General features: G+C 39.8%; 1 protein-coding gene across 1 annotated transcript in view; it reads left to right on the forward strand.

The window, feature by feature from the left end:
* The window catches only part of grm5b (glutamate receptor, metabotropic 5b), a 185,952-nt gene that overhangs the window by 139,796 nt on the left and 20,040 nt on the right, over nt 1-26,116 (forward strand). Inside the window, exons 6-7 of the mRNA XM_007902297.2 lie at nt 915-1,041; nt 24,566-25,505. Coding sequence (XP_007900488.2) covers nt 915-1,041; nt 24,566-25,505 — 1,067 coding nt within the window. The remainder of the gene's footprint in view (nt 1-914; nt 1,042-24,565; nt 25,506-26,116) is intronic.

Raw genomic sequence — 26,116 nt, forward strand, 5'->3', positions numbered from 1 at the left:
GGTGGTTCTTCCAGAGTCCTGGTCAACAATTAACCAGATGAAATTAGTCATCCATGGCTGTTTGTGGGTCATTGCAGTGCGCAATGTTTGCGTACAAAATGCACGGTCATAAAACATTGCAGTAAATACTGTGAAGCATTTTGAAACAACAGGGTAAAGGTGAAATACATTGTATCATTGTTTATTATTATATAATAACATCAGGATATAATAAACAATAAAGCTTATTTTTTATTATTATATAATGTATTACCATGTTGTCGAAACACCTGAAAGTGCTTCACAATTTCTGTTTTGATGGTGTAACATTCAATTCTGACTCCATATGGGCTGTGATATTCTTTGCAATATTTGAAAGCAAGAACCTACCCAAAAGACCCATGTTATCTTATTATCTCACATGTAATTCTATTTTCAGGTTAGCTGAGGTAGCACAACTTTATTTCATAATGCACACTCGCATGGCATAAATTAATGTGACAGAATAAAGATTTATTTCAGATTTATAGTAATTTAAGTTGAAATGTCTTAGTGAGGTCTAATTCATATTTATACTCTATCTTTGTTGGAAATCTGCAAATTTACTTTTACCACTAACTTCTGGGACTCCCTCCCTTAATCCCTCCACGTCGCCCCTCTTTATCTATCTTTAAATCCCTTGTGAAGATTTATTTCTTTGATCATGCCTATGGTCACCTCCCCTTCCTTCTTGTACATATCCAATCCTGCCACTAAACAGTGTTTCAAAATGCTATCCTGTGTGGAAAGGCACAACATAAATTCAAGTTGTTGTTGTTAATTTAATAAAAATAATTGAATAGTGCGGAAATATTTCAAGATTTTTTTTCAAAAATGGAATCATAATAATTGTTGGCTGTGAACAAGCTATTGACGCATTCAATCCATCCGAACAGGTAATCCGCAAAGGAGAGGTGAGCTGCTGCTGGACTTGTACCCCATGTAAAGAAAATGAGTTTCCCTTTGATGAATACACCTGTAAGGCCTGTCCCCAAGGTGCCTGGCCAAACGAGGAACTCACAGGTAGGAGCACTTGATTCCAAACTTGGCTGCAACAACACAGCCAGTCTGTGTGCCAGGCTTAATAATACAGCCATCAACATGTTTCTCTTTAAAAATAATCCTGTTGAAATGACAAACTCAATAGGAGTGTAATGGTTCTGACCCAAGCTGAACTGCACATCTGGTTATTATGATTTGAAGTGTTCATCTACGAATGAGGGATGAGTGTCTCTCTTTCAGTATTGAAAAGAAAATACAACAATTATGTTTCTTAACTGAAAGAAAGAAACCTAAATGAACTGAAGAAGAAATGAATGGAAATGTATAAATTGTTCTGGAATTCGTGCTGGTGGATCAACTGTATCAAAGGTAATGAAAGGGAAAAACATTGAAAGCAATCAATAAGTTGTCTTGTCAGTGATTCAGGTAAGTGCACAATGTGAAAGCAAGTTTTCTTGGTTAGTGGAACTATGGGGCTTAAACTTTGGAATGCCCCATACTGTAGTAGTAGTAATAATAATGCTTGCATTTGATATAGCGCCTTTCACTTCAGGAAGACATCTCCAAGCAATTTATGTTCACTATAAAGTGTAGTGACTGTATTTTGCAGATGAACACAGCATCCAATCAATATTCCGCAGACAGCCGTGAAGTGAATGACCAATTTTATTTGGGGAATTGCTGGCCAGGATACCAAAATAAATTTCCATCTCTTTTTGAAATGTGCCGTGGGATTTTTAAACTTCCAATTGGCTTGGTGGATATGACTTCAGTTGAAGTCTTATTCGAAAGATGGCACCTCCGACAATTCAACGTACCCCAATACTACGAGTACAAAGTTCCAATGTGGAACTTGATCCCATAACATTCTGGCACAGAGGTGAGAGTGCTACTAATCGAAACAGGCTGAATACAATACAATTTACATTTATAAAGCACCTTGCATGTTGGGAGCACTTGCTAAAGCACTTGACACTGCTGACTGGGCACCAGAGCTGGGGGTCAGAACCAAGGGGATGGTGAGGAGAAAGATGACTGAAAGCAGTCAAAGAGGTTTGCCTTGAGATGGACCTTGAACAAGGTGAGGAAGGAACAAGTCAGAGGGTCTCCAGAATGGAGTCCTACAAAATGTTTTCTTTATCTTTGGTGCATTAATGTTTCAGGTTTTATTAGGCTTTTCACTCTTTTTGGCAATGGTGAGGTGCCACTGTGGGCAATTGACAAAAGGTGGATATTTCTCTGGAGCCTTTCAACTTCTGTGATTGCAGATTGGATGGTGTTTGTACACCGATCACATAACCAGTAAGTCCTTTCACTGTCAGTACCTTGTCACGGAGTCACAGAATGTTACAGCACAGGAACAGGTCATTGGACACATCAACTCTCCACATGAGACATCTCGTCTCACTCCCACTCTCCTGCTCGCTGCCCCATACCCTTTAATATTAATGCTCTTCAAACTGTATTGATCTAATTCCCATTGAAAAGAGTTGGTGGATTCTCCTCCAACCATAGTATAACTGCACTCCAAACATTTTCTGTGCAAATTAATCTTATTTACCCTCCCTTTAATTATTTTTGTAAGTATCTTATATTTATCGTAATAAACTCTTGTACAAATTTTTACATATTATTAATGTATTCAAAACACTCATTCAGAACTCTGCCTCCCACATACTTACCCCGATCAAACTCCATAACCCCATCTGACCAGTTCTGGCCAGGCTCCACCGGATCACTGAATGGATTGACTTCAAGATCCTTGCACTCGTGTTCAAATACGTTCACTCCGTGGCACCTCTGCCTACCTCTCTGAGCTCCTCACTCCCCAGTCCACCACCCAGCACCTCCAATCAACTGGCACCGACCTCCTTCTCGTCCCACGTGCCCCCCACTCCTCCATTGGAAGTCGTGCATTCAACCACTATGCCCTGAAACTCTGGAACACTCTCCCTCAATCCCTCCATCTCGCCCCCTCTCTCCCCTTTTTCAAGTCCCGCCTGAAAACCGTTCTTTTCAACCATACTTTAGTGGAGTCCTGTAGCTCAGTGGTTAGAGCACTCGCTTTGCAAGTGAGAGACCTGAGTTCAATTCCAGGCAGGGCGAAACCTTGGGCAAGTTTCCTTACTCCACATGCCTAACAATAATCCCTCCAAAACCAAAAACAATAATAAATTGGTCATTTTCAATCTACGACTGTTTGTGGGACATTGCTGTGCGCAATTGGCTGCTGCGTTCGCCCACAAATATACAGTCAATTCACTTTACAGTGTGTTCTGTGAAGCGCTTTGGGACGTCCTCCCGACGTGAAAAGTGCTATATCAAATGCAAGGATTATTATTATTATTATGCTTACGGTCACCTCCCCACCACACACCCCGGCTCGGAGTTAGGCTCCACCACTGTTAAGCGCTCTGAGACACTGCCCTGCGTGGAGGGCGCTATGTAAAAAGCAAGTTGTTGTTGATGTATCAGCTTCGGCATTGTATTTTACTTTCACTTTATGGCTGTCTGTGGAAAGTGACATAAATTAGCTGCCGAGTTCGCCTCACAGACATTACACTTTATAGTAACTCACATGAAGCCCTATGAAACAGTCCTTCCAACTTAAAAGGCACTATATCAAAATGCAAGGATTATTATTATTTTTATTAATAATGAAAAGGGCCAAAGACTCCAACAGATAGTTAGAAAGCAAAACACTGGTTGGAAAACAGCCGTTTAGAGCCTTTAGCATTGTCTGTTTTCTGCATTTCATAACGAATCCCATAATTTCAGGTACAAAGTAGAGCAATGAATTCTAGTATGTTAATGCTGCATTTTTAAGAGCAAAGAGCACAATAATTGTCTTCATATGAGAGTTACACTCTTTTGTAGATCTCTCAAACAAGGCTGTAATAAATACCAGTCTTTAATTCGGGCTTCAGACTTTTCCTCATTGCAAATGCTACATAATGGAAACATTTATTTAATAATAATCCTTGCATTTGATATAGCCTTATCGTCTTCAAGAGTCTCAAAGCACTTCACAGAATATACTGTAAAGTGAATAGACTGTATATATTGTGTGCAAAATGCGGCAGCCAATTGCACACGGTAATGTACCACAAACAGTCGTGGATTGAGTATCCAAATTATTATAATTTTTCTTTTTTTTTGAAGGGATTATTACCCCGGGAAAAGCGATCCGCCAATCGACTAACAACCAGGTTCCTACTTCTGCTAAGTAAACAGGGGCTTGTGAAGTAAGGAAACTTTGCCAGCATTTCGCCCTGCCTGGGAATCGACCTCAGGCCCACTCGCTTGCGAGGCGAGTGCTCTAACCACTAAGCTACAGCACTCCACCAGTTGCCTATTTTGAAAGCTGCAAAAGCTATGCAGTGGTAAATGGTCTGATCGTTACAATCGGCTTAACTCACATGCTGACAAAGTACTTTTTGTCTGAGAGATGAAAATAAATTTCCCCGAAAGCACTTTCTTAATCAGTAAATGAGTCGAGAGTGGTTGAAATTTCCATTGACCTCACAACAAAAATGTGCCACTTCAGCACTAAAGAAAGATTCCATTTACTTATAGGCGAAAGGAATTAGGGTGAAGCACTTCTAATAAAATATCCCTTCTCACTTGGACGTGATTAACAAGAGTTTTAAAAATCTCAAAATTTGCAGCAGATGAAGTTTAAATTCAAGTCCCACATCAGGACTTTGATCTTACAGTACAGACTGCACTCCAATACAGATCTGGGTAATTACATGGATGAGGACCTTGGCAGCCCAGGGGGAGGGGAAGTGGTGGAGGAGGGCAAAGTTAGACAGATGAGGGAAAGCCAAGAAAGTGAGAGTTTGAAGGACAAAGACATTGAGATTATGAACATTCCTATACTCCTATATTCTCTTCCTACCAACTCCAGAACAAAATTCGAGATGAAGTTGTGCTAGTGAGAATCTCTGTACATGGTAATGAAGGTTTCTAGGGCACACATTGTGTTGGCTGTTAAAGACACTACCCCATGTGAAGGGCAGTATATAAATGCAAATTGTTTTTGTTAGCTGTTAATGTTACAGATCTTGGCAATGGTGTTTATAATGGCATTTCTCAACAAAATCATTCACTGTCAGGGTTGGGAATTTTACCAATATATATTTCACGTCCAATTGTCTCTCAAACCTCGGCCACACAAAAAACACTGAACAGTCAGTAGAAGTTAGCTCATGTTGATCACTAAAACAGTGACTCTTCACTGCAATTGATATTCCCATTGATAAAGATGTAAAAAACACATTTGTACTTTTAGCCATCAGCAAATGTTAGAACTCATGGTCTTTAATTACATTGACGAAGCTTAGAAATATCGCAACACTTTGTTTGAAGTAATAGGCATTTCCATGTTTGAGAAACTTTAATTTGTAATCACTTCAATGTGATTTTAATCTGCATATGAAAAGAAGTCAGATTTCCATAATCCATTCCAATGTTATCTTTGATAGTGTAACAGCAATACAGTTCAGCTTTGTCACGTTACCAACACAAATTATATTTATATAATAATGATAATAATAAGCCTTGCGTTTGATATAGCGAGATATATCACTTCTTCGAGATGTCTCAAAGTGCTTCACAGGATATACTTTTCCGTTTTGCCCACAAATATACAGTCAATTCACTTTACAGTATATTCTGTGAAGCGCTTTGAGACGTCTAGAAGACGTGAAAAGCGCAATATCAAATGCAAGGGTTATTATTATTATATACTGTAAAGAGGAGCGACTGCGTATTTCATGGGCAAAAAGTGCCAGCCAATTGCACACAGCAATCTTTCCTTTTGGGAGGATGTCCCAAGGCACTGAATGGTGAATGATTTGCACCCGAGCTGGGGGAAGGAGTCAAGAGAGATAGAGTGCGTGGGGAATGGTGGTGGGAGGATGACCAAAGCCATGGTCAAAAAGAAAGGTCCTGAGACGGCCTTGAAGGAGGCAAGGAAGGGGGCGGGAAGGAGTTCCAAGTTTGCGGGCAGAAGGCTGAAGGCCTGACTTCCAATGGTGGAGCTGGCAGGGTACATGGAGCAGGCCCGTGCCTGACAAGCGGAGGGAGTGGGAAGGTTGGTAATGTTAAGACTAAAGATTTTGAGTTACAGTGAAAGCCAGTGTTCTAATTAACCTAATTTATGTATGTAAGTCATGTCAAATTAGCATATTTCATTAAAAGTTAGTTTTCATAGCAAAATGACTACACAATTCCAATTTCAACAACTACCTTTGTTAAATGATACAACAATTTTACAACTGATTTATTTTGCTTATTAACATTACATTTGAAATGGCATGAAGTATTCCATTGATAAATTATGTTTAAGTTATTGGATATGGTCTATTAATAGGAATCTACATTTTACTTAGAAGGGAGTTATTTGGCCCATTGTGTTTGTCCCAATGCTATCTGCTTTTCTAAATTACTCAATTTAAAAAAATTAAACTAATTTTCCAGTTCTTTCCCCATATCCTGTAACGTTTTGACGAAAACGTTAGTTTCTCTCGGTGTCCTCGCCAAAAATCCCCCAGTAAAAAGTTAGTCGTTCACTTCATGGCTGTTTGTGGGACATTGTTGTGCTCAAATTGACCTGTGAAACAAACATACAGTCATTACACTTCCATATCCTTCCACTAAATGCTTTCTGACGCAAAAGACACTGTACCAAATGCGAGGATTGTTAATAAAATAATATTAAAATAATTATAATTTACTCCCTTCCTTCTCCTTGCTCAACTTCCGACCCCTAGTTGTGAAGCAGTCTGAGACATTACCCTATATGAAAGCATTGTAGCAAAGTCCAAAAGGCCAGTGACCAACATGAAGTTATTTCCCGCCTTCCACCAGGCTTTGCTGACTTGGGATTCACATTTCCAAGCTTTGCAAAGCGAACGTTACAATAATCTAAAACAATCCCAATCCTCATTGCCTTTTTGTAGCACATTCCCAATTATTGGTTCTTTTACACTAGTGACAGAAATGTGATTTGAGATGAGTTGATTTCTTCATTCTTTATCAGGTTCTGTATAGTTCAGGTGCTTGCATAGTTATGTTATATCAAATCTCCTCTTACTACTTTTTTTTACTAAATAGTCATTAGGTTTCTCTTTCTCCTGACAACAAGTATTGACATTTTTTTTAAAATCAAAACATATTCTCCCCTACTCTAATTTATTGCCTGAATTTCAAGATTGATACTCCTTAATTTTCTCAGTATTCCTTTCCTCCTGCAATCTACAAGCTTTTAAAACCAACCAACAAACTTACTTACTGCTACATTCTGTGAAATGCTTTGAGACATCTTGAAGACGTGATACGGCGCTATATCAAACAACATACCAAATTATTACTATCTATCCTCTTAAATCTTGGTGAAGTCAAGTCCAATAGGTCTTGGCCTTGACTTCTCAATTTTCACCTTGACTTCTCAATTTGAGAAATAAGTCTTGTTTATACAAGTCTCCTCTTTATAAACCTATATTCAAATACTGAAGCCTAATATTGAGTGTAGCGTGATGAATCTGCTTCACCATGCATTAATTCTTTAACTTCAAGCTCCTGATTCCTTTCCACAAAATACTTAAGCAAAAAGGCAGCAAACAAATTATTTTGAAGAATAAAAAGATCCTGCAACAATTTGAAAGCCAAACCATGTGAAAGGCTATGGTTTATGTATATAGAGGGAGAAGAGAATGGAAGAGCATGGAAGAGGGGATTAGGAGGATGGAGGTTCATGAGTATAAATAGCAGCAAGGATTGGTGGGCCAAATGGCCTGTTTCTGTGCTAAAAGAATACCTGTATATGTAATTCCTTGAACTGTATAATGTTTGTTTCACTGAACTGCTACCTTCCTGCATTTCTCAAAGTGCACTTCACAGCAAAGATCATTCCTGTGATAGTTTTCATGTATGATCTCAGGTTTATTAGTTTCCATTCCTAGCTGTGGGCTTGAGGTACCTGAAGCTTGTAGGAAGGGAGGGAGCCCCAGTTCTTACCAAGATTAAGAATTGCAATAGTATCAAAGGATCTTTCAGGATCTTGCAAGGGTGTTTATTGTTTGCCGTCAAGCAGGCAAAAACACAGTTGTTGTTCTGAAAACATGATACACAGAAACATTTTAGAATCTGCTAAGTTTAAAGAGTGGAACATGTTCATTAACCGTGTTTGGCAAAGCATTTCCTTCTTTCACTAAATACCTATTTGCATTTCTGCTTAAGACTGTTGGCTGTTTTACATTCCAGCAGTATCCCATCGCACACTCTGGGGTCCCCAAGCCTTGACTCTTGTCAGATTTGCCCAAATACTCTCTAGAATTAGGTAAGCAGCAATTAGGATGTGTCCCAGGGAACGAGTGGTGCATTCTATTCCATTACATGGGAATTTCCAAGTTAAAGTGGGATGCATGGAATTCTTAGTCTGGTTTGGATAGTCTTAAGTATGGTGATGGGTTTCCACTTCTGTCAGACACCTGGCTGACCTAAAAAAAATGTAAATACGTTGTCTGAATTATTCTATGGAGTCCTATAGCTTAATGGTTAGAACACTCGCCTCACAAGCAAGAGGCCATGGGTTTGATTCCGGGCAGCTCAAAACTATAGGCATGTTTCCTAACTCCACATGCCTCTGTTTACCTAGCAGTAAATAGGAACTTGGTTATTAGACAATTGGCGGATAATTTTTCCGGGGGTAATAATCCCTTAAAATCAACATAATAATAAAAATTTGGTCACTCAATCCAGACTGTTTTGAGTGACTCTGATGTGTATAATTGGCTGCCATATTACACCCAAAAAAACATACATTCAGTTCACTTTACAGTCTATTCTGTGAAGGCCTTTGAGGGAACAACAGATTACAAGAATATGTCTTGTAGATGGGAAAAAACCCTATATCAAATGCAAGAATTATTATTTAATACATTTTATACTTCAGTCGATCGCTTTGCTAAATAACTATCTAATTCTCTCGCATTTGCTGACATGAAGATACACTTCTGAAATCGAAGCTTACTCATACTTAGCCAGCTGAGGAGAAATGGACTGATACTACAGTTTAGGCTGAAGGTGAGGTCCATTTATGAATAAAGCCAAAGGGAAATTTTACCTTTAGGTATAGTTTAATATTTTTCAGCAGCAAGATCCATTATCACAAACACTATAACACAGGTTGGGATTTTATGGATCCAAAACATTGTAGTATTATAATGAGGCTGGACTGTATGTCCAATGTTTGGATGTGTGAGAGAGGGGTCAGGTGGGGTGGCAGTGGTGACGTTCAGTTTAGCAACTTCATGATATTAAACAATCCCCATTATATTTCCAAATATTCTTGCAGGAAATAAAATACAATATATATTTATGTTTATTTAATGCCTTTCACATTGGGAGGACATTCCAAGCCACTGGATAGTCTACGTTTTGCAGCTGAGCTGGTGGTGGGGAGAGCAAGGATGTGGGGGGGGTAAGTAGGCAATGGGGGGTGGGATGGCTGAAAAAGAGGTCAAAGAGGAAGATGTTGAGGTGGACCTTGAAGGAGGTGAGGGAAGAATGATTCTAAGAGATTTCAGGATGTAGTTCCAGAGAGTTGGACCAGTTATGCTGAAAAAAAATGGTAACTGCACTTTTATGAAGACACAAAACTGAATCCTATGAAAAGATAAGAGAAGTCAAAGAATTCAGATATATACAGTTTGTAACCAGAGACAAATAGTTCAGATATACACAGTCTGTAATCAATTCTTAATGTCTACAATGTTATATATACATAAATCAAAAATGAGTTTGACAAATAATCCAAGACCATTAGGAGTAATGTTTCATAAAAGGGATCAGTTATCATGTGTCTAAAATATATATTATATTGATGTACTGTGGTATATAGCTTAAATATCTGTCTATTATTCTATTTCAGGCATTACATTTAAGTAAAAGCAGAGATTTCCCTTTTTGCTGCCAATCTCAATGTACTTATACTTTCAAATTAACTTGTTTATTTTTTATTAAAGCACTCGCTGAATTGGCATTTTGGTACATCTCTGATCAAAAGTCCAAATAACACAACTTTATAGATCTGAGATACAGGTTTCTCATCAGCAGTTGCCAGCAATGCTGTAACAGCAAGTTTTATTTTTGATCCATGTAGAGGCAGGAGAGGTGAAGCGCAGTCTGCATGGGATCAGGTCAGTGGCAATTGGCACTTGGTTGGTGCTGCTGTTGTAAAAGACCTGTATCACAGATATTAATTTATATAATAATAATAATTCTTGCATTTGATATAGCACTTTTCATGTCTTCTCGACGTCTCAAAGCGCTTCACAGAATATGCTGTAAAGTGTATTGACTGTATATTTGTGGGCGAAACGCAGCAGTCAATTGCGCACAGCAGTGTCCCACAAACAGCCGTGGATTGAAAATGACCAACTTATTATTGTTTTTGTTTTTTGGAGGGATTATTATTAGGCGTGTGGAGTAAGGAAACTTGCCCAAGGTTTCGCCCTGCCTGGAATTGAACCCAGGTTTCTCGCTTGCAAAGCGAGTGCTCTAACCACTGAGCTACAGGACTCCAATTTCCAATGGCAGTTGAAACACTCACTCTCTGGATCACTGCAGCCATTGTTACAGTCTGTAAACTTACGCACAGAGGAAGAAATGGTCAATACAATACAAACTTACATTTATATAAGCATTTTCTTATAGCATCAGGAGGATGTCCAAAATGCTTGACGCTGCTGGCTTGGCACCCAAGCTTGCTAGGCACAGGCACCTTATCACGTCAGACAGAACATCCCAAAATGCATCATAAGTAATATCTACTCAGTGTCGTGATTATTTGTATTTGTCAAGTAACATCCCACAAAAATCCAAGAGGCGAATGAATAACGACATGTATTGTTTGTTGGTACTCATGATATAGTGGAGCATGCAGGAGATGGAAACTCTTTTCATAATAATAATTAATAATGATAATAATAATGTTTCCTGGAGAAGCTAGGTGAATAAAGCTTCCCAACCACCATAAAAATAATAATAATAATCCTTGCATTTGATATAGCGCCTTATCATGACTTTGAGACATCTCAAAGTACTTCACAGAATATACTGTAAAGTGAATTGACTGTATATTTTGTGGGTGAAATGCGGCAGCCAATTGGGAACAGCAGTATCCTACAAACAGTCGTGGATTGGAATGACCAATTTATATATTTTTTTCAAGGAATTATTAACCCCGGAAAAACAATCTGCCAATCGACTAACAATTGATTTCATTTTTACTGCTAGGTAAACCAAGACTTGTGGAGTAAGGAAACTTGCCCAATGTTTCGCCCTGTCGTGAATCAAACCTAGTTTTCTCACTTGCGAGGCGAGTGCTCTAACACTGAGCTACATTTATATAGTGCCCTCATCGCCGCTCAGCATCCCAAAGCACTTAACAATGGTGGAACCCAATGCCGAGCCAGGTGGAGGGGAAAGATGACCATAGGCACAGTCGAAGAGGAAGGTCTTCAGGGACAACCTGAAAATAGGGAAAGAGTCGGGCAAGGTGAAGGGATTGAGGGAGGAAGTTCCATAGCTTCGGGGCATGGGGCTGAAGACATGGCCACTGACGGAGGAGCAAAGGATTTGAGGGACAAGGAGATGACCGGAGATAGTAGAGCAGAGCCAGCGGGTAGTGCTGTGAGGAGAGGAAGTTGGAGAGATAGTGGGGTGCCAAGGTGTGGAGGGATTTAAACACTAGAGTGAGGATCTTGAAGTCGATCCATTCTGTGACAAGGAGCCAGTGGAGTTTGGCAAGTACTAGGATAATCGGGGTGCGGAGTTTAATGAGGGTGAAAATGCAGACGGCAGAGTTTTGGATAAGTTGAATTTTGTGGATAGTGGAGGAGGGGACATCAGCGAGGAGGGCTAATTTTCCCTTACACTAATGGGATTATCATAAGACCTTAAAGGAAATTGATTTTTGGATTTTTAAAAGAATGAACTGAAGACACATTATTAGGTTTAGAGTAGTTATGGAAAGGGACAAGGAACAATCAAAGGTGAAGATACCCAACTGGAAGAGGACTAATTTTAGTGAGTTGAAAAGGGATCTGGCCCAGGTGGATTGGAAACAAAGATTGAGGGGTTAAACGATAAATGTACAATGGGCCTTCGAAGAGATAGTTAGAGTACAGACTAAACATGTTCCCATGAGCGGGAAAGGTAGGGCATCCAAAGCTAGAGATCCCTGGATGCCAAAGAAAATTGGGATTTAAATGAAACAGAAAAAGGAAGCTTATGATAAATGTAAGATTCAAAATACACTAGAGAATCAAGCAGAATACAGAAAGTGCAAAGCAGAACTGAATAACGAAATAAGAGGAAGAATGAAAGCGTATGAGAAAAGATTAATGGGTACAATACAAAATACAAATTTACATTTGTCTAGTGCCTTTCATGTTGGGAGGACATCCCAAGGTGTTGGACAGTCAGGGATTTGGACCCGAGTAGGGGGAATTAGGATCAGAGAGGGTGGAGGGTAGGAGGGTGGCCGAAGGCATAGTCAAAGAGGAGGGCCTTGAGATATGCCTTGAAGGAGGCAAGGGATGGAGCAAGACAAAGGGACTGGGGGATGGAGTTCCAAAGGATGGGGGCAGAGAGGCTGAAGGCCTGACCGTCGATGGTGGGGCTGGCTAGACGGGATATGTGGAGCAGGCCACAGCTTGTTGAGCGGAGGGAGCAGATAGGTTGATATGGGGTTAGCAGGTCACAGAGGTAGGAAGGGGCAAAGCCGTGGGGGGCCTTGAAGGCAAAGACAAGGATTTTGAACTCTATCCTCTGAGGGATGGGTAGTCAGTGGAGCCGTGCAAGGGTGGGGTTGATGGGGTCACGGAGCCTGGTGCGTGAGAGGACATGAGCTGCAGAGTTCCGGATAACCTGCAGCTTGTGGAGAGAAGAGATGGGAAGTCCGATAAGCAGGGAGTTGGCGCAGTCAAACCTAGATGTGATGAATGCGTGGAAGAGGGTTTCCAGCAGAGTGGGTTATTCCAATGCTAGCTGAAGCCTCCTGGGAACACCCCCCATTACAGGCAATCCACTATCCTGGGAAAGGCAGAGTAACAGCAATCAGTGTCTTCGAGACACATCATTATGCCAAAATCAGAAGGATGTGTTCACCCATAAACCGGTCAATAACTAATGGCTGTTTTGGACAACAATTTTCCAAAAATGTAACAAACAGCCCTGGTGATATTTATCATAGCATATATCATATTTCTCTCCACTGTAAGTGAAAAAAGACATTGAATTTCTCATGTGTTGAAGGTTTAGGGCAGACCCACAAGCTCTTGTTCTCATCAGCGACAGCATCACATCTCAACAAGGTTTTTACACTTTGTCCAATTTAAATGAATGTAATTCTAGGTCATAAGGAAACCATCCTGGTTAGATAGCCTGAAAATATCAAGATTTTAAAGTTTAATTTGTTGATTATATCACGTCACTCATGACATAGGAATAGGATTGGGTGTAAAAGTTAAAAGAGCTCATCATAACCACGGGGATATGAGTTAGCTACTTTCATTGGCGTCAACCCCGTGTTTTTGAATATTTATGAAATCATCAAGAAGAGAGGCTGTCTGCAGTGGGCAGCAGAACCGGAGCTTTACATTCGTGTGACCAAGCAGAAAGTTACTGCAACAGTATTGCCAAATAGAAATGAGAACAAAATAATCCTTACATTTGATATAATCAGGAGGTCGTTTCAAATACTTCACGGGATATAGTATAAAGTACAGGATATAGTATTAAGCACTCGGAGACTCTGCCCTGCATGAAGGACGCTTTGTAAATGCAAGTTGTTGTTGTGAAGTGTAGAGACTGAGTATGGTGTAGCTGAACGCAACAGCCAAGTACTGCACAGTAATGTTCCAATGGAGTGTCAGCCTGGACATATGATTCAAAGTCCTATCATGGAGCTTGATCCCAAAACCTTCTGACTTACAACAACAATTTGGATTTATATAGCGCCCTCCACACCGGACGGCGTCTCAGAGGTGAGCATGCTTTCTGAGCCAGTATGACACATCTAAAGTTAAAGTGTGAGCACAGCCCTTGCACTGCCCTCATGTGGACCAGCTGACCACACCCACCGCCCCACCCCATAGCATTATATTACAGCAACAAAGGCGATTTTTCTTGTTTCCAAGAATATGAAATGAGAATTGATAATTGAGAGTAATGGCTCACTTTTAGGACCTGCTGAGTGTAATATTTCTGGACTTGTTCTTTTAACAAGCCCAGATATGAGATTATCTGATAATAATCTGATATTTGCACTTGTTAAAGGAACAAGTCCAAAATGATGCATTCTGTTAAATCTACCCAGTAATTTCCTAGATATCATCTTCTCATTAAACTTTTTTCAAATAAATTTTAAAAAAAAGCTTGCTTGATTCAAAATTAATTGGTTGATATTTCATGTTTATCAGCTTATTAAACGTAGAAGGACACGATGTAAATGCAAGTTGATGTTGTAAAGCTCATTCCTCCATACAGCACATTGTGGATCTGACTGTTTAAGCTTATTTTTTCTGTCTGTATTATAAACCCAGGAATTACAGGCCAGTCAGCCTAACGTCAGTAGTGGGGAAACTTCTAGAGACTATAATCTGGGACAAAAACAAGTTTTCACTTAGAAAAATATGGGTTAATAAAGGACAACCAACATGGGCTTGTTGAAGACAAATCGTGTCTAACAAACCTGATAGAGATTTTGGTGAAGTAACGGAGAGGGTGGATGAAGGTAGTGCAGTTGATGTAGTTTATATGGATTTTCAAAAGGCATTTGATGAAGAGCCACATAAGAGAATTTGATAAGAGGCACATAATGTAGACCAGGATAAGCAGGGAATAAATAATGTAGATCAGGACAAAATAGAAGGCCACGGTATTAAAGGGACAATGGTAGCATGGATACAGAACTGGCTGGAAGAAAGCAGAGAGTGGTAGTGAATGGATTTTTTTCTGACCGGAGGGAAGTGTGCAGTGGTATCCCCCAGGGGTCAGTATTGGGACTACTACTGTTTCTGATCTATATAAATGACCTGAACTTGGGGACAGAGAGTACAATTTCCAAGATTTGCAGGTGATACTAAGCTAGGAAAAGTAGTAAACAGTGAGAGGCTAGTACAGACTGCATGGGGACATAGACAGACCGTTAACATGGGCAGACACGTGGCAGATGAAGTTTAATGCGAAGAAATGTGAAGTGATGCATTTTGGGAGGAAGAATGAGGAGAGGCAATATAAGCTGATGGTTCAATCTTAAAGGGAGTGAAGAAACAGAGAGACCTGGGGGTCATATTAGCAAATCTTTGAAGGTGGCAGGACAGGTAGTTAAAGCTGTTAAAAAAGCATACAGGATACTAGGCTTTATAAATAAGGGGCATAGAATACAAAGGTCAGGCAGATATGATGAACCTTTATAAAACACTGGTTAGGCCTCAGCTGCAGTACTGTGTTCAGTGCTGAGCACCACATTTTAGGAAGAATGTTAAGGCATTGGAGAGGGTGCAAAGGAGATCTAACAGGATGAGGGAATGAGGGACTTCAGTTATCAGGAGAGGCTGGAGAAGCTAGGATTTTTCTCCTTGGAGCAGAGGAGGTTAAGAGGAGACTTAATAGAAGTTTCCAAAATTATGAGTGGATTTGATAAGGTGAACAAGGAGAAACTATTTCCACTGGTGGGTGGGTCGGTAACCCGAACACACCGATTTAAAATAGTTTTTAAAAGAAACAGAGGGGAGGTGAGGAGAAGTTTTTTCACACAGTGAGTTCAGATCTGGAATGCATTGCCTGAAAGGGTGGGAGAAGCCGATTCCGTAACAACTTTTAAGAGAGAAGTAGATAATTATTTGGGGAGGACAAGTTTCTGTGGAGAGAGAGGGTGTGGGGGGATTGATTTGGATAATATAATAATAATAATCCTTGATATAGCACTTTTCACGTCTTCTAGACATCTCTAAATGCTTCACAGAATACAACAAGAAGAAGAATACATTTGTATAGCGCCATTCACATCAGGAGGACATCCCAAGGTGCTGGACAGTGTACAGCATTTCAGATATATTACATTTCATATATATAGAAAACTATATTGTAAATTGAATTAATTGTATAGTTGTGGGTGAAACGCGGCAGCCAATTGCTCACAGCATTGTCCCACAGACAGTCGTGGATTGAAGTGACCAATTCATTATTGTTATATGGATAGCTCTTTTCAAAGAGCCAGCACAGACACGATGGGCCGAATGGCCTCCTTCTGTGCTGCATAATTCTATGATTATATATACTCCACACTCTGAATTCTTCGCAAATATATCCGGGCGACAGAGTTTTGAATTAGTTGAATTTTGTCTATGGTGGATCTAGGGAGACCAATGAGGAGGGCATTGGAATAGTCAGACCAGGAAGTGATGAAGGCATGAATGAGGGTTTCGGCTGCATTGGTTGTGAGGTATGGGCGAGGCGGGCAATGTAACGGAGATGGTAAAAAGCGGTCCTGGTCAGGGAATAAATGTGGGGTAGAAAGGAAAGCTGGGGATTAAACATGATGCCTAAATTGCACATGGATTTGGTGAGTCTGAGGGAGAGCCCAGGAAGGTTGAGGAATTTGGATCCGCAGGAGAGAAGACATTGACAGGAGCCAGAAAGTGTGGGTTCCATCTTGCCAAAATTTAGCTACAGGAAATTTGCGCTCATCCAGGCCTTGATGTCCATCAAATAAGCTGACAGGACATCAGTGAACTGGGAGTCACAGTTGGAAGAAAAGAAGTAGATTTAGGTGTCAAATGCAGCTTGAGAAGTCCAGGAGAATGAGGAGGCAGAGGGAGCCCTGGTCATAGAGACAGGGGACATCATTCATTACTTTCACGAGCGCTGTCTCTGTAATTGGGCAGGGCGAAAACCGGAGTGGAGGGATTCGAGTAGGGAGTGTAGGGAGAGGGGTGAGTGAAGTTGATTTGCAACAATGCATTCCAAAACTTTGGCCAACAACAACTTGGATTTATATAGCGCCCTCCATGCCGGATGGCGTCTCAGAGCGCTTCACAGTAATGGATCCCAGAGCCGAGCCAGGGGAAGAGGGTGGAAGGTGACCAAAGGCGCGGTCGAAAGGAAAGGTCTTCAACCGAGACCTGAAAATAGAAAGAGAGGGGGCGAGGCGAAAGGAGAGAGGAAGGCAGTTCCAGAGCCTCGGGGCATAGTGGCTGAAGGCACGGTCAGGTTTGACATGTTCATTTCAAATGTGATGGTCACATTATAATAATCCTTGCATTTGATATAGCGCCTTCTCACACTTTCGAGATGTTTCAAAGCACTTCACAGAACATACTGTAAAGTGAATTAATTGTATATTCTGTGGCCGAAACGCAACAGCCAATTGCATACGGAGTGTCCCACAAACAGTCGTGGATGGAGTAAGGAAACTTACCCAACTTTTCCCCCTGCCGGGAATCAAACCCAGGTCCTCTCGCTTGCAAGGCGAGTGCTCTAACCACTAAGATACAGGACTCCTATATCAGGACGTTTATCAACATATATTAAGATTCTGCAACACTAAGCTGCAATATAAATTCTATTGAAGCTGTTCTTGAATATAAAGTGGGCATTAGTGATAGCTAGAGTCCTTCTCCAGTTTCAAACTGTTATAAGTAGGCAGAACAATTTTACACAATCGTGCTTGGCAGCCATAAATAACTCTGGATTTCAAGGTGGTCACTAAGCGGATTGTATTCTGAATGGTGCAGCTGTTCCATGTCCATTGGCATTCCAGAAATTGAGTCTTGGATGGTGTCCATCCTCTGATCCAAGGCAATTCAGATCACAGTATTAGCAGTGTTTAATTCTTGCTGAGGTACAATTAGCTGTGCCCCTGTATCTTGCACACCCACCTCTTCCCCCATATCACTCTCACACCTTTGACATCTATGATCCAATAGGGTAATCTTCAATTAAATTTCCTACTCCCAAACTGTTAATTCCCGAGTGCTAGTTGAGTGCTATGCAGAAGTGTGTAGGTGTACATGATATATCCACTGCACTGGTGTTTGATGTGTTTGAAAGTGTCAATCACCTATAAATATGATAATTCAATTAATGTTACAAACATTCAGCCTGAAAAGCTGCAATGAATGTCAGTTCCCATTAAAAAAAATCTAAACAGCGGAAAATTAAAAGACTCACTCTACTACTGTTTAAACTCAAACACAAAGGCGCACAATACAAAGTTATAGTATTCCTCTTGCTAAATTTAGCAAGTTAGTTCTTTAGTCCTTATACATAACTATAGTACCTTAGCAAACAGAACTAAATCCCACAACTCATGAAATTAAAATGATACCCTCTCATACCCTCCCCCTAAAAGATGCCCGGTTTAATTGTACCTTAAGTTTAAATGCTTATTATTTGACTATCATGACATTTATAATAAAACAAATGATAATCCTTGCATTTGTATTATCAGCCTACACATCATGAAGAAGCCTTATAGTCCTTTACAGGATTTTACTGTAAAGTATAATGACTGTATTTTGTGTGTGAGTTGGCTGGATCAAGCCCATGGTATATAACCACCACTGTATATATAAATATATACACGCCTAATAATAATCCCTCCAAAACCAAAAAAAAAACAATAATAAATTGGTCATTTTCAATCTATGACTGTTTGTGGGACATTGCTGTGCACAATTGGCTGCCGCGTTCGCCCACAAATATACAGTCAATTCACTTTACAGTGTGTTCTGTGAAGCGCTTTGGGATGTCCTCCCGACGTGAAAAGCGCTATACAACAACAACAACAACAAGATTCCATTTATAAAGCGCCTTTCACATCAGGAGGACGTCCCAAGGCGCTGCACAGTTGGGTCATGACCCAAGCAGGGGGGAAATGGTCAGGGTGAGGGGAGGGAAGGGAGGGAGCGAGGAGGGGGGAAATGGTCAGGGTGAGGGGAGGGAAGGGAGGGAGCGAGGAGGGGGAAGAGAGTCGAGAGGGAAGCTGAAGGCACGGTCAAAGAGAATATCAAATGCAAGGATTATTATTATTATTATTATATAGTCATTCTCTCTTGTGCCTTATGTAAGTAAATTAACTGTGTACTGTACCTCTATCACTGTTTTTTATGGTTCTTGAAGAGTTGAGCCAGTCTTTTTATTAAGGTCTGTGTCCCAGGACACCACTTACATTTTGTTTTGGCTGTGAAACAAATGGTTTAATACTATCTGCTGCTCTTCCTTGCTATTAAACAGTTCATTTTCACTGACCTTCAAGAAGTAAATATAAAAAGTTATTAAGATTCAAACTTACACAGAGTTCTTCCACTGAAGGAAAGTTGTAAAGTAGTTAAAGTCAGTTTTCAAATATTATTACATTTGTCCCAAACAAGCATCTTATGCCTTCCTATTAGTGGCACCAATCTCAGATGGCTGTATTGATATAAATTAAGGCATTAACCAAGATTATCAAAGATTCATTAACACATTATCAAAGATTCATGTCTCAATAGAACAGAAGTTAGTGATTTAGTTCAGAATCTTTAGTTAGTAGTTCTAGCTCTACAGATTAGCATAGAAATCGCAAGTTCCTGAAATGTTCACTTGAGCTGAAATAACAAAAATAACAAAAATCCTTGTATTTGATACAGCACCTTATCATGTGATTGAGCCATCTCAAAGGGTGGGATGAGATGAGACCATGGAGGGATTTAAAGCTGAAATATATTTCTCAAAAACAAACCAATAATAACATTTATGACCTGAAACAATGGTTGAGTCCTGACTTAAAACTAAAATGGCATCTCAACAATGCACATCCAGAAACTGACAAAATAAAGAGAGTTTTGCCTATTTTTTAAATGCAAATCTGGTTTATTAATGATCACACTGGAGCTCTGGACTTCACCAATACAAGATGGTGGGAGCAGGGTGGAGCCAGCAATGATGGGCATGTTTGCATCACTGAAAATTAAAGAATAAAATTTGCAGCATTTCATAACTCATTCTTTGTGATCACAAGAAACACAGTTCATATGGACTATACTAAATTTCATCATATAGTGCTTTTTTTCCTCCTTCTTAACTTAAACTTTTTGATTACTGATTCTGATTCCTAACTGAATTAAGAATGTGCAGATTGGATTCAAGAGAAAAATAGAGTATCAATAGGTAAGGGAAGAAATAGAGGCTTTATGTTGAACTTTGCAGAACTACAGTAATTATGCTGCTGATGTTTTTGCTGTAGGTTGATTTCAGTCTGCACGCATTTGAATTATAAAAGTCTAAAACATGCTTTCGATCAATCAATCAATCAGAGAAACAAAAAATCAATATCAGAGCAAAACCAGCGCATCAAATAAATTGTTATTTATATTAAATAATAATACTTACATGTGATGTATCAGGAGAAGGTAATGAGCAGAAGAATGTGATATGAGAAGATCAGAGAGATAACAGAGGTGCGAGGGCATGAAGGAATTTATAGGTGAGGGTGAGGACCATCAAATCAATCCTTTGGAAGCCAGGAATCAATTTTATCCATAAATTATTATTTTTCCCAAACCAAGACCATCGTACCATATACTCTGAGGATATGAAACAATGCCACTAACAACATTCAGCAATATTCATCGAAATGTTATTTCTTTAGTCTTGCATAGAGTAATGAAGGCTGCACAATGGCTTCAGGTCAGTATTTTCCACTGCTGTAATCCTGTTTCAATATTTATTTGTATAAGCAGAGTTCCCTTGCAAAAAAAAATAGAATGTAGCATTTTATAGACTGGTAATACTCTCCGGCTCACTTATTCTGGCTGTCAATCTGTCAAATGATTATATTGGCATCAAAGCGCGGAGTCAGTTTTCACTAATATTGTAGTTCTATTNAAAAAAAGCTATCTCTGTCTACAGACTTAAGGTAGAAAGAGCCTGTTAGCATTCTAACCCAGAAGCGTGCAATTTCTGATCCCTTGTAAGCACATTTACTTATGTGTATTTATAGTAGCCCGTGAAGTATAAATTCTATGAATTCTTGTAGACCTACAGAAAACTGGCTTCATAGATGCGACTGAATGCAACAATTTGCCACATTTTGGATACACTGAAATGCCACATAAATAAAGTAAATCAAGGCCCAGATGGAATTTTTCTCCCCTGTATGTGTACAAATGTACAATAGATCTACCTCTAACATTCTAAAACTGATATAGACACATCATATGAAAACAGGATTGCCTTGCCCATGTACTATAATTGTTGCACACTTTTTGTGAAAATAATAATCCTTGCATTTGATATAGCGCCTTATTACGTCTTCAAGATGTCTCAAAGCACTTCACAGAATATACAAAAAACTGCATTTTGTGGGCGAAACGCAGCAGCCAATTGCGCATGGCGGTGTCCCACAAACAGTTGTGGATTGAGTGACCAAATTACTATTTTTATTTAAAGTTTCAATCAATAAAAAAATAAATCTTGTGTCTGAGTCTAACATCCATATTAATTGAAACAGAAAGAACATGCTTTCCTGCAAATTTGCTCAATAAGTGCTGAAAAGCATTAAATAGGCTGGAACTGATTATAAATGTGAACAAAATTCAAACTCTCTGACTTCATTTTACTTGTACTTCAATGAATGGAACAGTACCAATTTTGCTCTTGTCCTTATAAATAATATATAAAAAAAGCTTGCATTTGATAACATCAAGGCATCTCAAAGTGCTTTGCAGTTTTCTACTGTAAAAAGTAGTGACTGTATTCTGTTTGGCAAACACAGCCAGTGTGCACAGCAATGCCCCCAAACAGCCGGGAGGGGATCTTTCAAGAAGAATACTGTATAAAAATAGCACAGATATGAGAACACAGAGAGCTGGTCTTGAATTGTATTTATCATTCAGGAGCATGCACACCAAATTTAATCATTTAGATGTATCCCAAGATGACTGTTTCCTTTCAGAAATAAATTAGAAATGTACACTTGATTAAAAATTAAATCGAGTTATTACCTCTCAGTTCTTGTGTCCAATTCACTTAATACGGTAACTAGAAATGACCAAATGCTCTCTCGAAGAATCTGAGCCAAACCCAAATACTGCTGTACTGCCTTCCAGCTCAGCATCTACTTTGGAGAGGGGAGAAGTGACTTATCAGCCATATTATCACATGGACTAAAATTCTGAACAGAAGCAGTCGACAGTTAGCACTGGCCACAGAGCAACACCCCACATCTCCCCCGACTCTAACAAATGGTTGGGTTCAGAGCTGGCTGAAACAAAATCAAAATCAGTAGGAATTACTTCAGGAACATATGTTAAGAGTTATGACCAGTTCCCTTGACAGCTCATTTGATGAATGCACTCAGTGTAAAACTCAGCCATATGAGGCTGGAAGCTCCCAAATTCAATTCCAGATCATTGTTGAATTAACTGGTGCTACAATTTGTCCCTGGGGCAAGAAGTAGAAAATTCAGCTGCAGTTCTTACTTCCTATCCAGTGACCCCCTGCTGGAATGTGCAGTCAAATAGCTTGTAAAGGCTCCCTGTTTAGGCTCACACAGAGAACAATAGCCATATGGGCTAAATGCCATGAGAGATAATCCTTGCATTTGATTTAGGGCCATATCAATGTGACTGTGTCTATGCAGGTGAACACAGCAGTCAATGTGGATACAACAAACATACCACAAATAATATGATAAATAATATTCACTTCAAATAGCTGTGAAGTGAATTACCAATTTTATCTGGGGGATTTTTGGCCAGGACACCGGAACTCCCTTCACTTTTCGAATACTGCCACATATGATTTTTAAATACACCTGACCAGGCAGACAGTACTTCAATTTAACATTTCAACTGAAAGACGGCTACTCCAATACTGCAACGCTTCCCTATCAACGCAGGGCTTCCCCAGCATTATATTGAAATATCACATGGACTAAAATAATGTAACCTAGACTTTGTAAACTCAAATTATGATGTGCGGCTTGAACCTACAATCTTCTGACTCAGAGGCAAGAGCGCTAGTAACTGAGTGAGCTGACACTTGAAGGGAAGTCTTAGAAGGACCATAAATGCTCATTTAAAAAACGTTTCTGATGTTTCCTGAATCTATTTACAACAAAATAAAGTGTAATAGCAATAAACTGATTGATTCATGTTGATGGAGGGTTGGCTGCAACTGAGCAGTGATAATAATTGACAGCTTCTGGTTGCATTATGTGTCCATGCGATATTTATTGCAAGACAAATTATGTTTTCCAAATGTGAAATTCCGAGGGCATCCTGTTCTTGAGAGAAGAACACATAAAGGATAGTTTTACTTCTTAACAGATGCTTAAAACGCTATCAATTCAATATGAAAAAAGGTTTTTGGTTCATTCCAAAAATCCAGCAATGAATTTGTTATTAAAGGCTAATGCCAATATGATTTTAAACATCCTTGAAATATAAATTACTTTGTGTGTGAAACTCACAGATGGAAATATATGTCCTGCATCCTTGCAAGCTAATAATAAAAAAACAAATGAAACACTTTTTTCTTGCTCACTGTTGTATGAAATCTCTTTTATGTTTATAAATATTTAAAAAGCTTTTAAGAAATGCTTTGTGGACCCTGATATGTTGTACTTAATTTGTGTGAGTGCTAGTCCTTGCTTCCAAATCCAAAACGCAACATTTTAAGATGGTTCAGTGATGGTGTGGTTTAAACTGGAGATTATGGAATCATTCTTATGTAATCTAAGTGCTGCCTTGCATAAGAAACATTTACTATATTCCAGGGGAAACGGACTAAGAAAACACTCATCTTTTTCAAAAGAAAAAGCCATACAAATATTTAGTTCATGATGCAGAGTGACCATGCAGATATTTATATACAATTTACATTTATACGTAGCACCTTCACGTCAAGAGGATGTTTCAAAGCACTTGGTACTGTCATCTGGGCACCTGAACTGGGCATGGGAGCTGAGGGGATGGGGAATGGATAGATAACAAAAAGTGTGGTCATGGGTATTTTATATATTTATGGTTAGGAACAAAAGCATCTGAGGTATAATGGATTGGCAGCAACAGTGTTAGAAAAACATTGGGGACAGGCCAAGTGGAGGTCATAGTGGAGGTTGAAGAAATTGCAGGTCAATGTTTCAGGTTGAATTTTAGTTATAATGTAAAATCCTGCCCCAATGCTATGTGGCAGTTTAATCTGTATTTGATTTACCAAAGGAAAAGAAACTAAGATCAACAGTGTTAAATCTTCCAACCTTACTGCCGATATGGAGAATGGCTGGGAAAATTGAGCTTTGCCTTATAACCATCTTAGCAATAAGGCAACATAGGCATGGAATACCAACTAATTTTAGTCTGTAAGACCATTTTGTCTTTTTTTACATAAAAAATTGCTTTATGTGAAACCCACTACAGTATATAAATGCACATTCTTGGTACAGTATATCATAGTAAACAACATGTCTTTTTATTTTAACCAGGTTGCGATAAAATTCCTGTGGAATACCTCAGATGGGGGGAACCTGAGCCCATTGCTGCTGTTGTCTTTGCCTGCTTGGGTCTCCTGGCCACTATGTTTGTGATGTTCATATTTATGGTGTACCGGGATACTCCTGTGGTCAAGTCATCCAGCCGAGAGCTGTGCTACATCATTCTCGTGGGCATCTTCCTTGGCTATCTGTGCACCTTCTCTCTCATCGCTAAGCCCCAGAAGATTTACTGTTACCTTCAGAGAATTGGCATTGGCCTGTCCCCTGCTATGAGCTACTCAGCCCTGGTGACGAAAACAAATCGCATTGCAAGAATCCTTGCTGGCAGCAAAAAGAAGATCTGCACCAAGAAACCCCGGTTTATGAGTGCCTGTGCTCAGCTGGTCATCGCTTCCGTGCTCATATGTATCCAGTTAGGGATAATCGTTGCGCTTTTCATCATGGAGCCGCCTGAAGTCACCTATGATTATCCTACCATCCAGGACGTGAACCTGATATGTCACACCACAAACGTAGCTGTGGTTACTCCTTTGGGATACAATGGCCTGTTGATTCTAAGCTGCACCTTCTACGCTTTTAAAACCCGCAACGTTCCTGCCAACTTCAATGAAGCCAAGTACATTGCGTTTACTATGTACACGACCTGCATCATATGGCTCGCCTTCGTGCCCATTTACTTCGGGAGCAACTATAAGATCATCACCATGTGCTTCTCGGTCAGTCTGAGTGCCACGGTGGCACTTGGCTGTATGTTTGTGCCAAAGGTGTACATCATCCTGGCCAAGCCTGAGCGGAATGTGCGCAGTGCATTCACCACCTCTACAGTGGTCCGGATGCACGTTGGCGATGGGAAGTCGTCCTCTGCTGCTAGCCGTTCGAGCAGTTTAGTTAACTTATGGAAAAGGAGAGGATCATCAGGGGAAACACTAAGGTAAGATGAATAATAATATATTAATCATCTTTGCATTTGATATAGTGCCTTATTATGTCATTGAGACATCTCAAAGCGCTTCACAGGATGTACTGTAAAGTGGATTGACTGTGTATATTTGGGGTGAAACGTGGCAGCCAATTGTGCTCAGCAATGTCCCATAAACAGCTGTGGAGTGTTTGACCAGTTATATTTAGGGAATTGTTGGCGAGGCCACTGAGAGAAACTCCCTTCTCTTTTCGAATATTGCCATGGGATCTTTAACATCCACCTGATGGCAGATGGGACTTCAGTTTCATGTCTCATCCAAAGGACATCACCTCCAACAATGCAACACACCTCCAGCACTGCATTGGAGTATCATCTTAGACAATGTGATTCCAAGTTCCAGTATGGGGCTCAAACCCACAACCTTCTTATTCAGAGCCGAGAGCCCGACCACTCCCACCAGGCTGAAACACAATTGTTCAGACCGCCTATATGTTACATCTCACAAGACTGATTTGTATGAATAAAGCATTTGGATCCATCTGATCCCATCTCTCCAGAACACCCACCATATTGTCTCCCCATCACTGCATCAATCTGCTTTATAAATTAGTTCAGTGTCC

Source organism: Callorhinchus milii, unplaced genomic scaffold (genome assembly GCF_018977255.1).
Source record: "Callorhinchus milii isolate IMCB2004 unplaced genomic scaffold, IMCB_Cmil_1.0 Scaffold4, whole genome shotgun sequence".
In the NCBI taxonomy this organism is placed as follows: Eukaryota; Metazoa; Chordata; class Chondrichthyes; order Chimaeriformes; family Callorhinchidae; genus Callorhinchus; species Callorhinchus milii.